We start from the raw sequence: 17188 nt of genomic DNA, 5'->3' as shown, positions 1-17188 counted from the left end.
AGTTCTTATAGTTTGAATCTATACTTTATCAAGAATGTTCGGCTAAACTAAATACAGCTTTATTCCACATAGTTGTATATGGTCTTGAGTTCTGTCAGCTTGCTCAAATTTGAAATTTTATTCCTCATAATAAATTTAGTTAGCACACCAGGTGAAAAGAGGCTACCGATGGTCCTTTCCAAGTGAAGCTATAACCAAAATTGAATTTGCACCACACTTCTGTTTCTTCATGCAGGTCGTATCTACAAGTGCTTGTTTACTGGCTCTGTGAGCTCACTACTGACACTGCCATTAGATATTCTGTCAACGTAAGTACTTAAAAGGTTTGATACAAATAACTTTTCTAGTCAGTTACCATGGTTGCTTTGGAACTTAGTGTCCCTTTCTTTCAGTTATGTTCGTTATCTTCCATCATCATATGTGAGCAGCTGCCTGTTACCCTTTACATAACAAGATATATGGCCAACAGTATTACAGTAGAAATAATTTCCCATTGAAGTTCTGGTATTTAGGATCTTTGGAGATGGAAAACTGACTTTACAGAATCGGCCCTGGTTAATGAAGATTTGGTTTTGATGTCGAGAAAACTTATGCTGCAATATTACACTTAATAATTAAAAAAAAATTTCCTACAGTTTAAATCAGATGTCACATAGTAGAATATTAATATATATTGCTAATAATATTAATGTCACATTCTGTTTGCTTTGATACATTTTTACATTTTGAATTTAACTTTTATCCATCCTGAGTCTCATGTGATAGGGGTTTTTTTTAATTGGATTGCCTTTTAGCTGACACTTAGATTTTAATGCTTCAGTCACCATATTCTGTTGAATATTGTCTATATTTGTCTTTTTAAAATCAATTTTACTTTAAGAATCAGTAAATACCAACATAACAGTTTCAGGCTGGTTCTTACTTTTTTCGTTTTCTTGAACCTGAGAGGCTGAAGCTCAGTTTGAGTAGAATCACTTGCACATCAAGCAAATTTTGAATTAATGTCCTGTGCAGTTCAGCTAAGTCATCTCATTTGGGATATTTGATTTGAGACATCAAGTCATGTTATGTTTAATCAATTTTTATTAATGGAGAGAGATGTTTGCTTGAGATTAATAATAGTATTTTTTCCTGTTCTGTCCCAGTAAGTGGAGATTTTATTTTTATTTTTCTGAGAAGAATCTGAAACAATTGAACCTACAACACCTCTTCTCATATCTTTTACAATCTAGGGAGAAGATAAAGGACTCAAGTATGTGTCAGATTTTATTGGCATTTGAAGCTGTGCTTTGATATTTATTTGACAGAGTCAATTTTAATTGCATCTTACCTGATCTTTTTGTTTTGTACTTCTTGTCCCCATGGTATTCACTGTGCTTTGCAGGCACAGGTGTTTGTGCAGCTGTATGGAGAGCCAGACTCTATGTCAGCCAGACTCTGATGCCTCTTTGGGGATGGCAGAGTACTGTGGTGGCATAGTTCTTATTTTTAAAAATGTATTGTAGTTGGTTAGTTTCCTGAGCAAATTCACTGTGGTCAAGGAGTAGTGCAAGGGTGGAAACAAGTGGAAGGGGAGTACCTGGAGTTAGGGATGAAGGTTGCTTAAGCCAATTTAATTGCCTCTTGCATTGCATGAAACTAGTTTCAGGTGACTAACTGAACTTTCTCTTGCTGCAGCTTTACAGTTATGTATGCCTTGATAGATTAGGATTTTTAAAGTATAGTGGGAATATCTGGGGTAAAAGACTACCCAAAATGTAGAGCAGTTGAAGGCAAACCCTACCTGATTAGGGTACCTCAGCAGATAAAATGTTTCAGTGGACTAGATATTATGCATCTAGCAATTAAACAGACCCTTTACTGTAGTAAATAATTTACTTAGTGACTATTGTGTTTTCTTTGCTGTTCTTGAAGATTGTTTTTTCCTGAACTACTCTTGAAGCTTTTCTTCCTATTGAGTCAGTTCCTGTTTTGCAGGAATATTTATGTTTAAACAGTAGCAATTTCACAAACCAGACCAGAGGGAAATAAAGCCTTTTGCAAATCAGTGTTTATCTTGGCGCTTAAAACCATTTGTACACAGGTACTTAACAGCCTTCCTAAAAGAAACCTTCTTGGAGCAGATTTTTGAAAAATGAAATGAAAATTAGGTCTAGATACTATCTTCACCTAGACACATAAATAAATTCAGCTTTTTGCACAAGTACCAGTTTGTTTGTTGATTTGGACTAGGAGGATCTGATTGTGGTAGTTAACAATGACTAAGTTTAATCTTATTAGCAAAATATTTGTCATTAGTGGTTTTTTTTTTTCTTCCTTTAACAGGGAGAACTTACTAGCTGACTGTTTGCAGGGCTGTTTTGTGGTAACATGCACTCTGTGTGCATTTATCAGCCTTGTTTGGTTGCGTGAACAGATCGTCCATGGAGGAGCGCCACAGTGGTTGGAACAAAATCAGCAACAGCCACTCAATGGTGTTGGTCAGCAAAATGAGGTAAAACTTAGCTGCTCAGTAGTTCCTGAAAAATTTAGAAAATGTGTTTTTGTGAATAAATACATTATTGGAACCCAGCAGTAATGTTATTTTACTGCAGCATATCTTTATTTGTACGTTAGCAGAAGTTGAACATTAAGGAAAATGAAAAAAAAAAAAAAGGAAAGGTCCCAAATTTAATGCTTATCTAAAAAAAAATACATTATTAACATTTTTTAATACTATTCATTTTTTCTGTGTACAAGATAAAAATACAAAGAGATTATGATCAATTTAAGTGAATACTAAATCCTGTTTCTGCAGGCTCAGGCAGTTGTAAATGGAGGTGTTGAAAATGCTGTGCTTGATCAACCTGCTAACCCAGCTGCTGAGAATGTAGTGGTAGGTGAGAACCCTGACATTCAAGAAGAACAAGTAGATGAAGAGGAGGAAGATAATGAAGATGAAGAAGATGCTGTAGTAGAAGATGCAGCAGATGCAAACAATGGAGCACAAGGTAACAGGTGACTCAAAACAGTAATGTTCTAGTTCTTCATAAATTAAACCATTGCAAACAGAACTGTCATAATTCAAGGAAGCTGTGTAAATTTCCTCTTCAGCTTGTTTATCTTGTTTTTGCAAATTTCATATATGTCCTTTGAGTGCTGAAGCATTTGCTTTCTTGAAAAGCTACCAGCAGTTATGAGTTGAATGTTATGCGCTTAAGTCTCTTTGTTAATTTAAAACATAGCATGGAGTGGTTCCATCTTGTTTTGCACGAGTCTGACAGCTGTAAAAATGCCCATTGTCTCCTCAGATGACATGAACTGGAATGCTTTGGAATGGGATCGAGCAGCAGAAGAGCTTACTTGGGAGCGAGTGAGTAAGAATCATTTTATTGAATAATTCAGACTCAAAATTATTTGTAGTATTGTTGTGTTAAAATGCATTTGGCATAGATTTGGATACTGTTGTCTAGTGTGAAAACTGTCAGTGAGAGGCTTTAGTGACCTAAAAGTGTCATTGTATTAAAACCAAAATGTTATTACGCTATTTGTTAACTATTAAAAAGGCATTGATTTTATTTGAAGTATAGTAGCAGCTTAAAACATGTTTTGACACAGAGTTTTCTGAAGTCTTCAGCTTGATCAGGTTTAGAAATCAGTTGCATCTTGCATTGAGGATGGTAGGCCAGATGAGGACCACATAGGTGTTGTGTTATGTATAGCTTAACGCTTAATTTTTGTATTCATTAAAGTGTTAAACTAAAGAAAAGAGAGAAATGGAAATCTAGGTTAATTTACTTTGTTTACATATTTGCAAAAGGCAAATTTCTTTTAAAAAATTGAGCATTTTAATGTAACATTGCTTCTGTTTTGTTTATGGATCACAAATTCCATAATAAAGCATGAGATGCAAGTACACTGTAATCATATAGTAGTGTAGACACTCAAGAACTAGTTTTTTGTAGCTGATTTATAAGTAGCCAATGTCTGAGTTCAAAGATCATTACATGCAACAAAATCTACCTGAAGGTAGATGCAGCAGCTTCATGTGATTTACCAGCGTCACTAGTGCCTGTGGCAAATGATTGTAAAGCTAGTCGCTGTATATCTGGTCTGTGATACAGTTGTTATCTTGCTTGCAGTAGAAATATGATTTTCATCACAAGGGACAAGTCTTGATCTTTGTTTTATACCTAGAGGAAACTTCTTAGTTTGTATGCCCTAGTTCACTGTCTTTTAAAACATAAATTCAGGTGTCTGAACCATTCTACTGTGTATCTCAAGAGGCGAGTGTCATATTTCTGAACCCAACTTATGTGCTGGGAAATGTTGATGTACTTCTAGTTGAAAATGTTTTGATGTTTCTCCATAATATAGAAATCACTTTCAGCAAGTTTTCTTAACCATTTTTGCTCCTGTGTTCTGGCATAGGCAATAGACATCTAGTCAGCATTTAGTAACAGAAGTGGGGTAGGCTTTTCTGCTGCTTCATCTTGTGAAAATAACACATGAACTTTATCATTTTCAGAAATATTTGCATCTTGGTTTACTTTATAAAATATGTGCAACTTTAATATCTTGGAACTTACTGCAGAGTCCTGGAACAAGATAGCCTTGAACCTGAACAGCGGTAGTCACAGAATGGGAGTGTCTGGATTGAAATAGTAACAAAAAACCTTGAAGTGAGGGGAAAGGAGAGATATCTTTGGGTTTTTTATAGGTGCTCTATTTTTTCTGTTCTGTGGACACTTCCTGTAACAGCTATGCAGTGGTGAAGGATTTGTTTCCTGTCTTCCCTAGCTTTAAACCAGTTCTGTTCTAAATAACATACAGTGCAGCAACATTGTCCTGTTACTTGTTGCTTCTATGGATTGAAGATAAAATATTAACCTTCCACTTTTCTCAGTGAAACATAAACTGATAGTTTGCAATTAGGAAGGAAAGAAAAACATCTTATGTTTAAGCAACTCACTATGAAAAAAAAATGTTTTTAAATAACGGTTCAATCACTGAAATCCCTTGTAAATACAAAATCTTTGTCAGAGTCTTTGAAGCCTTGGAGAGAAATAGCCTGTAAGTTAGTTGGTGATATGTTTGGTTTGCCGTATATAAATACATGTATATTGAGATATTCCACATGTATATCACTGCCTATGATCAACGGAGTTTCCTCTGTTGAACAAGAACTTAGTTTCTACCTTTATCTTTAAGAATTTAAGTCCAGATTCTGTTAGTTGAGTAGTAAAAAAAGCTTTTGAGCCTATTGGACATTAAAAGTGGGTGTGAAAGAGGCTTGTGTGAGACTTATTTTAGATACATATTACTTAACATTTTTCTGATGAGGAAATAAAACTATCTTTCTTACCTTCACAGATGCTTGGCCTTGATGGATCTCTGGTTTTTTTAGTAAGTGAAATCCTTCATTTCAAGAATTGCTACAGCAGGCTTTTTTTTTTTTTAAGTAAATTGTATTTTTTAAATGTTGTAATTCTATTTTAAGTCTCTAGTTTCATATTACATATTCTTTAAAGAGAGTTTCATATGATGTCATGTTCAAGCAAATTGTCTTCTTTAGGAGTCTCAGAGTAGAGTGGTGTGTGGGGGGCATAAAAGTGGAATTTGTTAAAAGATATAGGTAACTTTGGATCACGTACTCTACTGTAAAAAAAAATTAGACCCTTTAAAGAGTGTACATTGAAAATACGTTCTAGCAGAAAGTTTTACTCTCTGTTACGACTAGTATAATGTCCTCATTCAGGCTTCTCTGATTTGCTCTAACACCACCAGAATACCATGAGTAAATTTTTAGTGTAGACTAGATATTAAAATTTAAGAACTTCAGTTATGTTTCTTAACTTTATTTGGGTTTTTTCCCCTCTTGAATAATTGATACCAGTATTAAACTGTTTATATTGATTTTAAAATAAAAACTTACATTTACAAAATAAGAATATTAAAGCAAATACAAATGCTCTTATCTGGGTAAATATCCGCAAATGCAAACTGGTGCTTTCGTAGTCTGCATGTTTTGGTCTTTGGTCTTTCTTGTCTCTGACATGAGATGTGCAAGTTCTGGTAATAATAGGCAGTTGAAATAAGACATTTAGATACAAAAGTGAAGTCACTTATTTAAATAACTGATATTTATGTACTGTTTCCTTGTCATCTTCCTCCCTCCTTCCCCGTACTCCTTGCAGGAACATGTCTTTTGGGTGGTATCTTTAAATACATTGTTCATACTTGTGTTTGGTAAGTATCATTTGCTCTTAGGTTTTAAAAAGATCTTTCTTTGTGAAGTGATAATGCAGGTTAATTTTAAGGCTGTTGTCTCAGAATAAATGAAGTTATGACATCTAAAAATAGAACCACAAACAAACTGGGAATGTGAATCATAAATCTTTATTGCATCTAGTTTTGTCATTTTAATTCCTTTAAGTTAATGGGTTTAAAATAAGAAATTTGCCAGAAGTTTAATTATGTCAACTAAAACACAGGAAATAATATATCTGGAATACTGTTAGATTAAAGAAGGAACCTCCTGAAATTTAATTTTTGAGCAAATTCAATACTTTTAGGTATGCCTAGGATATTTTTTCCTCCTTATAGTTTTCCTAGATACAGTTAAATCACTTTTTCCATCAAGAATCCATTTTTGGAGCTAAAAATTGTGAGGGAGGGGGGCTTGCAAGAATGTATCTGACTGTGTAGAGTTGTCAAATATACTTTCATTTCTGTCCAGAATTGCTACAGAATAACTTTCCTTAGTTCATACAATTTAGACTGGCTTAGATTTTACTAATCAGTGGTATATTTTACTTTATTTTCCTTTCTCCTTCCTGTAGATGATGAAGATAAATTTAAATATTTGCAAGATTCTTTCTATTTCTAGTACAAGATAGGAATCTTTTCATGTTCTGATTCGATGTGTGGTTAGTGCTAGGAAAATTTCTTGGACATAAACTTGTCACAGCTTAAAAAAAAAATAAATTAAAAATAAACCCAACTCCAAACCATAGGTGTATATTTCTCAATCATTTGAACCCCAAAAGAAAAGGGTACAATGCCTACCTTATTGCAAATAGCAATAAGCTACCCCTTGAGAGTTTCTGGAATTCCTATTTTATATTTATTGCTTATAATATGTAGGGTAAATTTGCATTTCCACTCTGGTTATACTGCAGAAAAGGGGTAACAAATTTAGAAAAGTGTATTTATTTTTTTTGAGACCCTCCTAAGAGGCATTAGACTGTGAATCAGATTTTTTTTTTGTGTGTCCTATACCTGTTGAGTGACATACAAGGATAATACCTCTTCCCTGTGCCTCAGTTTTGCCACTTTTGCTGCTAACAGAAGCTTTTGGATTATGGTGCTTGAGCTCATTGGTGTTCTTAATTTGACACAACTATGTGCAAAAGCAGCAGCATTTTAGTAACAAGATAGAGATATCAGACACAAAATTTCAATTGCTCTGAATTATCAGTTTAGAAAGGGATTGGTTATTTTGCTTTGATTTTTTGGGTGGTCTTTCATGGCAAGAGCTTGAGCTTTAAAAACTGGAGTCACACTGTAGGTAAGAAATTTTTGCTGTTAAAGTAAAGCTCACAATTCTGAACCATTTATTTGAGCATTTAGTTACTGAAACAAATCAGCAGATCAAAATAAAATTAAAAGAATCATCATGTATATTTAATTTACGAAAAACTGTAACTGTTCTAATAAGAGTTGGAAAATACTTTCTGATAATTAGTATTTTAATCTGTAGTTATCAGAAGTTAATTAGGTTTTTTAGCTGCTATAAAATTTGGCTTTTTTAATAAGTAGATAATAACTATGAAATTTCTAAATCCTTGATTTGTATTCAGCAATAAGTGAGTAATAAGCATAATTAATAAGGCTGTTGTATAGATGTGTTTTCAGTAGCTCTTAAGTGTGCTTTAACAAATGGGAAACTAACAACTAGAGAAGGGGAATTACTTTCCCAAGCAAGCAAGAAAGAGATCTGGGAGTTTAATTCGTGACTCTCGTATCTTTCCCACTATGTAATACTGCCCAATTTACAACTGCCACATCTCTAGTTATTTGTAATTACAGTCCTGGTGAGTTCCAAGGTCACAGAAGGTACTTTCTAGAAGATACAACAGAAGAATTTTGAACCTTAGTTACTGGTCCAGAGATTCCCCTATGATGTTCTCTTGGACAAGTTAATTAAGTTTGACTTAATTCATATTTTCTGTAGCTCATTTTAGTACTCGTAGAGGAGTTTGTACTCCTTCATGTTTTTTATTAAAAGGGATCTATTAGAAATTCTCTTTTAAATAAAGTTATTTAAAAAACATTATAAACTGTGCACCATAATCTTATAAAACACTGTTAAAAGATACAACTTTAAGTCATGAGTCTGATGTCTTTAGGAGTTGTGAGTGTGAGTTTTTTTCATGTCACTTTTCTCTTTCTTGTTCTTACTGGGTGTGAAGGGCTCAAGTCCTCCTTTTATCTTTTAAGTTTTTGCTATTCCCAGTTACTGCTGATTTCTCTGAAAGGAACGTTAATTAAAACTTTCTGGTCGTTGATTAGAGTAATGCAAGTCCTAGTTTTTTTTACATATTGGTCATATGGAAATGAGGAGGAGAGAGAAAATCATCAGACTTTGCATTCAATAGTATCCTTAGGCTACAGTAGTCCCCAGAGTGGATTATCATGACATAGCACAGGCAATAGGGGTGAAAATAAAAGTTTGCAGATACTTCAGCCACTTCACTTCCTATTGGCTCACTCCTGTAGGAAAGTGACATTGAATGCTGTAGTCCTTCATAGCTCAGAAGACCACAGCATGAGCTAAAACAACTACTTGATCCTGTTGCAAATACCCAGGTGTCCAAAAATGGGGAAAGTGCTGTGGTTTTTAATTAATTCCTCCTGAGACCTCAGAATTGGCAAGAGCGTGTTCTAAGGAATGGTGACAGTTCTTAATACATTAATTCAGAGTAAAAGACTTCTGAATTGCTCCTCATCCCTTCCCTGGAGCATCATCTTTCTCCCCCTCACATTCTCTTCCCTTTGCAAATTTCTGCAGGGCTTGCATCTTTCACAGTATTCTTAAGAATTAAAGCACTAAAACTGAAACCTTGCTCAAGCAAGTCCTATCTGACCAAGATGTAAAATGGCTACTTAAGTCTTTTAGTGCATGGGAAAGACTGAATATACAGAATGTGTTCCTACAGCAGGCTATGAGATCGACACTAGCAAGATGAACTAAGGAGAAGACTGTCATCTTATTCTGTGTAGTTTTATATTGTTTGTAGTCTTTCAGTGTGATTTCTGATCTAATTTTCAGTGTTTGTAAAATTATAGAAATACAACACTTGCAAATATTTGCACAGAAAGTAATTTTTTTTAGCTGTTTTCACGAAATTGATAAGAAGTAGAATAATTACCATGTTACAATACACATCCTGCAAATAAGGCTCCAGTTACTAGTTTTCATGGCCTTTTTTCCCCCCTTCTTTCTGCTTGTTACACAGAAATTGATAAGAAGTAGAATAATTACCATGTTACAATACACATCCTGCAAATAAGGCTCCAGTTACTAGTTTTCATGGCCTTTTTTCCCCCCCTTCTTTCTGCTTGTGTTACACAGCATTTTGTCCATACCACATCGGTCACTTCTCCATTGTTGGCTTGGGCTTTGAGGAATATGTAAGTACTGTTTTATAATTTCAAAGTGTAAAAGCTGTTGACGTTTACTTAATCTAAATATTTTTGTAGCATCCTTCTACTTTTACTTGTGATTGCAAAAGTGACTTGGAGTGTCTCTCATTTTTCTCCTCAAACCTTTTTTTAATCTATGATTAAAAATGTTCTCTTTTTTTTCCCACTTCCTCCATTATTTACATTTCAGGTGGGGTTTCTGCCTTTTACCAAAAAAAAGTGCATACTTTTTTTTTTAACAGCCTCTTGTTCCTCATGTACATTCTTAATTTGTGTACTGAGTAATTTTCTTGGGTGATAATAATAGGTAGCAAAAGCTAGGAGGTTGTGAGATGTAGTGTAAGGTGACACTTCTTGTTTCATTATATAGAGGTTGTTTCATATTTGAAGAAAGTAGTTTTTAGACTTTTCCAGTAAATTTAAACATTTTCTACTCTGGATGAAGATGCCAAAAAAGTAGTAGATTATTAAAATATGTAAAAACTAAAATCTGTCATTATTCTTGAAGACTTTATATTTGGAATTTGTCTTAATTACATGAAAATGAGATGTAATCTTTTAAGAGACTAATAAAAGTTTCCCTTTTTTCCATCCCCTCCAGGTTCAAGCATCTCACTTTGAAGGCCTGATTACAACCATAGTTGGATATGTTCTGCTAGCAGTGACTCTAATTGTTTGTCATGTATCCTTTTGTCAGTAGTTACCTGGTTCAGATCTTACATGTAAATCATTCTTCTGGGTATAGTTTTAGGAGACACAGACATGATGCAGATGCAGTTAATTTACCGTTTTGCTCTATTCTTTTTGTGAAATTAGAAGAAAAGGTCTCTTCTGTTCTCTTGGACATTTAAAAATTGTCAGTGTGACTCCATTCTTCAGAACACTTGCACATATTTAACAACACTAAATCATAGGATTTTATGCTTGCTTGAAGGCCTCCAACTAAATTTTGAAGGCCTGAGAAGATGAGTGAAGAACCATTGTTTTTTCCTCACTCTCCTTACAGTGTTGCTGTGGGCCACGTAGTTGCAGCAGAAAGAGAAATAGGATTATGAAAGTATGTAGGGTACAATGGGAAATTTAGTCACAGCTTTTTGATCCTGCTGTATCTTTACAGTGCAGGTTGTTTTAGTTTCTATTTTGTCTCTGAACCACAGAGTTTGCAGCAAAGATTTCTTTCAGGTGATAACCCTCATTATTACAGAGAAAATTAAGTAGCAGCAGAGTGCTGAAAGCTTCAAGGACTTGGTCACAAGTAGGAAGTCTGCATTCTCGCTGCATGTTTTTAAAGGGACTACACCAACTTCATTTTGAAAGAATAAACATTTGCTAGCAGTTTTCTGTTCAAGAGTACACAAAGCTAACATCAACCTTAGACCACACTATACCAAAGTGCAGTGCAAATGTGGTAAAACAGTTGATTGGCATGTCTCTGTTTTGCCTTCTAAAAGAAAACAGAACTGTAATATGCATCCAGCTTTTCTTGGGAAAGGTGAGAATTTGTTTCAGACTGCATGAAAAGGAAAGCTGCCCTTTAAGGTAGGCCTTCAGTTTTGAAACTTGCTTATTCATGGCAGACATTTTCGAAGGCAACCGTTTATTTCTTGAGAAAACTTTTGGATGCTTAATTTAAGAAGAGTGTTAGTATTATTATTAATTTGTTTATTTTAGGTGCATGTTTCTGATCCAGCACATCAGACTGACTTACAGAGTCGCTGCCAATTTTGAAAAGAGAGCCCTGATAAAATACGTACTTCCTGTTTCACTTGTGTCTTTTATAAAATTTCCTGTTGCTAAAAGCCATATAATCTAGTGTTTAATATTAATCAAACTATGTTACAGAGTATTTTTCAGTATTATTTTCTTGACAAAACTATTCAGGGGTTGGCAGCACTTGTTAAGTTCCAGCGATCACGTCGTTTATTAGGAGTTTGCTATATTGTTGTCAAGGTAATCCCATTTTTTTGTGTGTAGCAAAAACCCTCTCAATTTAAACTTAGATCATAATTTTCTTAGCAATTTCTGTTAAACTAGTGAGATTTTCTTTTCTCTTTTTTTCTTAAAGGTTTCCTTGTTAGTGGTGGTTGAAATTGGTGTGTTTCCTCTCATCTGTGGTTGGTGGCTGGATATATGCTCTTTGGTAAGAGAGGAAATAAATGAGATAAAATTTTTTTAATGGTGATAATATTTAAAGGAAGAAAAGTTCTGATGAGAAGAGAGTTGTTGATAGGAGTTTGACGGCACTCTTCTGCTTTTATAAACGTAGTGTTTCCAGAGGGAAAAAAGGGTTTTTCAGGTACTGCTTAGTGCTAATTTTGTTTTCCTTTTTGTTACTAAATACAAATTAACATGCTATTATTAAATAATAAGATCCTAATCCTTTTTACTGCATTTACAAGACCAGGTAATGAACTTACTTATAGGCAAACTTGTGTGAAATGGTAATGAATTTATATTTTAATAGTTGTCTAATCTCTTTCTGTTTTGAACAAGATACAGGCTGTGTTTGCTTGAAATTGAGGACAGTTTGTCTGCCTTGAAAAAAATTAAATTATTAATTTCAAATGGAGAAAAATAGTTTCTTCTAGCCTATAGTAGAAACAGAATTTTACTTAAGGGAGTAAGTATTTGCTTTCATCACAGTGTATGAACTTTGTATGAACTGATGTATGTCTTAGGTAGTGAATGTTAGTGTTTGAGTTGACTTCTTTCTTCTTATGTGTTAGCACAAGGCAGACATTTATATTAAATACCTGTTAGTACATATGATCTAGGATAAACAAAACAAGTAACTGTAGAGGTTTGACAAACTTTATTCATATTTGTTTACTACTTACCTTCTAGGAGATGTTTGATGCCACTTTGAAAGACAGAGAATTGAGCTTTCAGTCTGCTCCAGGTACCACCATGTTTCTGCACTGGTTAGTTGGAATGGTTTACGTCTTTTATTTTGCATCATTCATTCTTCTACTGAGAGAGGTAAGTCTGTAAGAACAAGATTGGTATGTAACCTAGTTAGAGAAGCTTTCATGTTAAACTGTTTGTAAAATCTTTCACATATGGGTATTGCTGCTACTGTGTTTTGTGTGTGGATATTGGATTTCAGCTTTATGTAAAAAGGGCCACACTGGTACTTACTGCAGTGGAAAATTATGATTATGGGTATATTTTACTTAGAGATTTTTAGTTTGCAAAGAGGCCTTAAACATGGGTGTTGCCTTCAAATAAATCAAAATACATTTCAGTTTTTTAAGATTGATTAATACTTGAAAATTAAGCTTGTTTTTGTTTCTCTGCTTCTCTACAGTAATGGTTCCTTTGTTCTGTTTCTGTGACATTTTGTTGACCCTCATTCAACAAATACCTCTATTATGTTTAGAACTTACGTGCTGCAGTAGTGTTATCCAAAATGGAAGAGTACAAAGATAATTTTCTCTTAATATATGGTTTTCTATTTCCTACCTCAGGTATTGAGACCTGGTGTCTTATGGTTTCTCAGGAATTTGAATGATCCAGACTTTAATCCTGTGCAGGAAATGATTCACTTGCCCATTTATAGACATCTCAGGAGGTTTATCTTATCAGTGGTAAGGACTTTTCTGAAATATTTCTTTATTTGGAAAGAAAATTTCATACGTTAGCTCCTATATATGCTACTGCATATTTAAGGAAAAACATTTTTACCATGAAGGTGATTAGACACTGGAACAGGTTGCCACCAGAATATACATCTTTTGAGATACTCAAAACTCGACTGGTTAAGGTTCTGAGCAACCTGACGTGACTGTGTCTGCTCAGAGGAAGCAGCTGGAGTAGTTTACCTCTAGAGTTCCCTTCCAAAACAAAATTTGCTGTGATAACTTCTCCTTATGCAAAATCACAGGGAATGTTTGTGTATTCAGACAATAAGTGTTTATTATTATGAATATTGTACAACACATAACTCTTTCATGATGCTTAGGTATTGCAGTAAACATTGTGTGACCAGTTCAGCTGAAGTAGTGCAGCAGGGGTAACTTCCTAGTAAAGTTTTGATTGAATTATACTGATCTACCCAGTAGTGTCTCTTTCCAGGTTATCATTGTAACATATTGAAAACAATCAAAGTTTTTTTCCTTTTGCTTGTTTGTCTGAAGTTTGCCTAGCACGCAAGTAAGGGAAGGGTCTCGGGCTGTCTTTGACATGAATATCATGTCAACTGTGAAAACTGATATACCAGAAACATTATTATTTAGCGTACTCTATTAATTCACCTGAAGTGCTTTGAGCAGCAAGAGCTCAGAGAGATCTTCGTTCTGTTAGAGCCTTTCAGTACTGAGAGGAGCTGACCTGTCCACCTTTCATACTATTTTTTCTCAGGTAATCATAAATGCTTTAGCTGCTTGAAACTTTGTGTCGCACCAAGTGGCCCAAATATAAGCAAAGATCTGCTGAAGGTCTTAGAAATATGTTCTCCGACTGTGTTGGGACTGACAGTCGCTTGAACTTCACCTTTTGATTTGCTTAGCTAATTCATTCAGAACTTTTACAAGGCTTATGCTAGAATATGAGACCCAGAGTGGTGATCATTTACCATTTCAAAAAACAAGTCACACTTTTCAAGTTATGTTTATTTCTCAGTACTTTTAAGAAATTTTCTTATGTAGAACATAAACTATTAAGTTTCAAGAAGAATAGGATTTGATTTTTCTTTTTTACATAGTTAAACACATAATATTTTGCATTTTTAGTCTCTAGAGCATCTGTATGAAGTGCAAGAATGTGTTCAAAATGTACTTGATTCTTTAAGGAAACAGGATTTATGAAAGTGAATCATCTCCATGCACCTGATCTCCCCTACTAAATTTTGATCTTTGAGCCAATTTTAAATGTGAGGTAATAAATACAGAAAGATCTTTTGAGGCTTCTACAAGCTGCTTGAAAACTCAGCCACTAAGAAATGAGAGGAATCCAAAATTAGTAATCCCAGTGGGGGAGGGGGAAGAAAGTAGAACTGTCTGACATTACCCTGTCAGCTGGTCGGTCAGTGCTTATTCAGCGTGGTGCTGTTTGGCAACAGAATCGTAGCATACTGGTCTGCCTGGGATGGAGTTATTTTTCTTCTTAGCGGCCCAGATCCTTCTACAGTTTGCATTAGTGACTCTTAACAGTGTTACTAAGACACAGGTGTTTTGGCTGTGGCTGAATAGTGCTTGCACAGCCTCAAGGCCTTTCCTCTTTCCTGCTCTGCCCTGCTCCCTCACCCCTCCAGCCCAGTAAGCTGGGGGTTGGGAGGGGGCTGTACCTGGGACAGCTGACCCAGACTGACCAAAGGGGTGTTCCATACCGTATTATGTGCTCAGCAGTAAAAGCTGTGGAAAAGGAGGAGGAAGGGGAGGGAAGGAGGATGTTCATTATTATGGTTTTTGTCTTCCTGAGGTTGCAAATCATCTCTCTGCTGATGGGAAATATTGCCTGAATTCTTCTTTTTGTTTTGCCTGTGCACACAGCTTTTGCTTTCTCTATTAAACTGTCATCATCTTCATCCACAAGTCTTCTTGCCTGCCTTCTATTTTCTCCCCGGTCAGCCAGGGAAGGGAATGAGCAAGCAGCTGGGTAGATACTTGGCTGTTAGCCAGGGCTAACCCACCACACCCAGGAGACACAACAGAGAGATGGGTGGGAGACTAGATTTGTTTGTTTTTGCTATTTGAACTAACTTGTTTAATTTCTTTGTTGCAGATTGTCTTTGGATCAATTGTACTGCTCATGCTCTGGCTTCCTATACGCATTATTAAGTATCTCCTGCCTAACTTTCTTCCATATAATGTTATGCTCTACAGGTAAGTGTTTAATTTTAAAAAGATGGTTTTTTTAGTCTCCCTATAGCTAGAAAAATATGTATTTGTGCTCTTTGAGCATTAATGTGAAATTGCTTGGTATGTTTTGGGTTTTTTTTCAATTAATCTACACATCATTGTTCTAGAAAATTAAAAATATAAAGGATGTGGATACATCATACAATGTCAAATAAAAATAAACTAAGAAAAATTAAAGGCATTTTGTATTACTTTTGTAATGATAACTGTTTCGTTTTTATATGCCCTCAGAACACTTTGCACTTCAACTTTTTGATAGTGAAGTTGCTGCCGTGTTTGTTTTTCCCGTTCATTCCTGATTATCATTGCTTCAAGAATAAAAGAATATCTATACTGGCATTTCTTTTTAATGATGGCAGTATCTTTCTGTTTCTAAATAATAATTTAAATGATAGAAGCAAATAGAATAACAAATCATATTATCTGATATAGTCTTTCTCAATATTTTTTCTTAAATTTCTTGTGCACCTAAGTGCCTAAACACTCATGAACACCTGACCTGTGCTCAGAGTAGTATATAAGGAAAAATGTCTGCAAAAACCTAAGAATTGTTCCTATTGGCATCCAATATGGTTTTTATATTTCAGTGATGTTAGCAGGATTCAGTGTAAAAGATTACTATCAGAATGTTCCTTATGTTTGAGTTCCTGCTCTTCCCATTTTTCCAGTGATGCTCCAGTAAGTGAACTTTCCCTAGAGCTCCTTTTGCTTCAGGTGGTGCTTCCAGCTTTACTAGAACAAGGACATACAAGACAGTGGTTGAAAGGTCTGGTACGAGCATGGACTGTTACTGCTGGATACTTGCTGTAAGTATAGAAAGCCAAAATCAACTACAAGCATTGTGTCCAGCTTAGCCTTTTAATGTGGAAGCAGCATACTTTCAAGAGAGCTATCCCAACAAGTAGCTTTAGTAGCTATTTTAGAGATAAATATGTAATGGAAAACTTCTGTAGTGATTTCCTATGGAAGTACCTTCTAAACAGTAGTTGTACCTATTTCTGGACTAGTCTTTGACAAGTAATTATTTTGGTACACTATTACAGCATTTGCTTAGTCAAAAAAAAAAATCTATAGAAGTATGACTAACAGCTTGTTAACTTCCTATTATATGGAAAAACTAAAGAGGTAGGTGTCAGCAGAGCCTTTCCATGAGTCATCTAAGTAAAATTCATGTGCACATCTTGCATTTCTTAGTATAAGAAGGGAAAAAAAAAAAAAGGAAAAACAGAGCTGAAAAGTGAATACCTTTAAATTGGGGATTTTAAAGTTAAAAGTTCAATCTCTAAAGAAGGATAGAACTGTATCCTTTGCAAGCTAACGTAAATTATTTACAAGGTGAGATTCTTTAATGTAGACTGCCAGGCAGAGTTCTAGCACTTGAAGTTATTTTTTAGTTCATATGTTGTTTGCCAAATTAGTCAATAAAAATTAAGGTTGTTTTCGTCTCTATAAAGTTTTAAATTTAAAACTTCAAAGTATATTGGCATTCTCCCAGCATGTCTTACTCATTGTGGGTCATGCCAATACAGCACTACTAGGATGGGGATTTATTCTTTGCTGAGTTATCTCTGAGACTCGGAGAAAATGGATGAAAGACTTTTTTTCTTCTGCTGCAATCCAGAATATTTATTTTAGCTTCTCAT

General features: G+C 34.8%; 1 protein-coding gene across 1 annotated transcript in view; it reads left to right on the top strand.

Moving 5' to 3' along the window:
- Positions 1–230: 230 nt before the first annotated feature.
- Positions 231–17188, top strand: part of MARCH6 (membrane-associated ring finger (C3HC4) 6, E3 ubiquitin protein ligase) — a gene marked incomplete at its 3' end in the record, with an annotated part of 24203 nt that continues 7245 nt past the window's right edge. The window contains exons 1-14 of the mRNA XM_010084388.1: positions 231–308; positions 2326–2494; positions 2798–2990; positions 3291–3352; positions 5353–5385; positions 6177–6228; positions 9617–9675; positions 10289–10369; positions 11569–11637; positions 11753–11827; positions 12532–12666; positions 13155–13274; positions 15409–15509; positions 16214–16351. Of these exons, the coding sequence (XP_010082690.1) occupies positions 3296–3352; positions 5353–5385; positions 6177–6228; positions 9617–9675; positions 10289–10369; positions 11569–11637; positions 11753–11827; positions 12532–12666; positions 13155–13274; positions 15409–15509; positions 16214–16351 (920 nt within the window). The remainder of the gene's footprint in view (positions 309–2325; positions 2495–2797; positions 2991–3290; positions 3353–5352; positions 5386–6176; positions 6229–9616; positions 9676–10288; positions 10370–11568; positions 11638–11752; positions 11828–12531; positions 12667–13154; positions 13275–15408; positions 15510–16213; positions 16352–17188) is intronic.

This window comes from Pterocles gutturalis, unplaced genomic scaffold, assembly GCF_000699245.1.
Source record: "Pterocles gutturalis isolate BGI_N339 unplaced genomic scaffold, ASM69924v1 scaffold46440, whole genome shotgun sequence".
Taxonomy (NCBI): domain Eukaryota; kingdom Metazoa; phylum Chordata; class Aves; order Pterocliformes; family Pteroclidae; genus Pterocles; species Pterocles gutturalis.
Note: the sequence above shows the minus strand (reverse complement) of the source record. Positions and strands in the feature narration are given on the sequence as shown.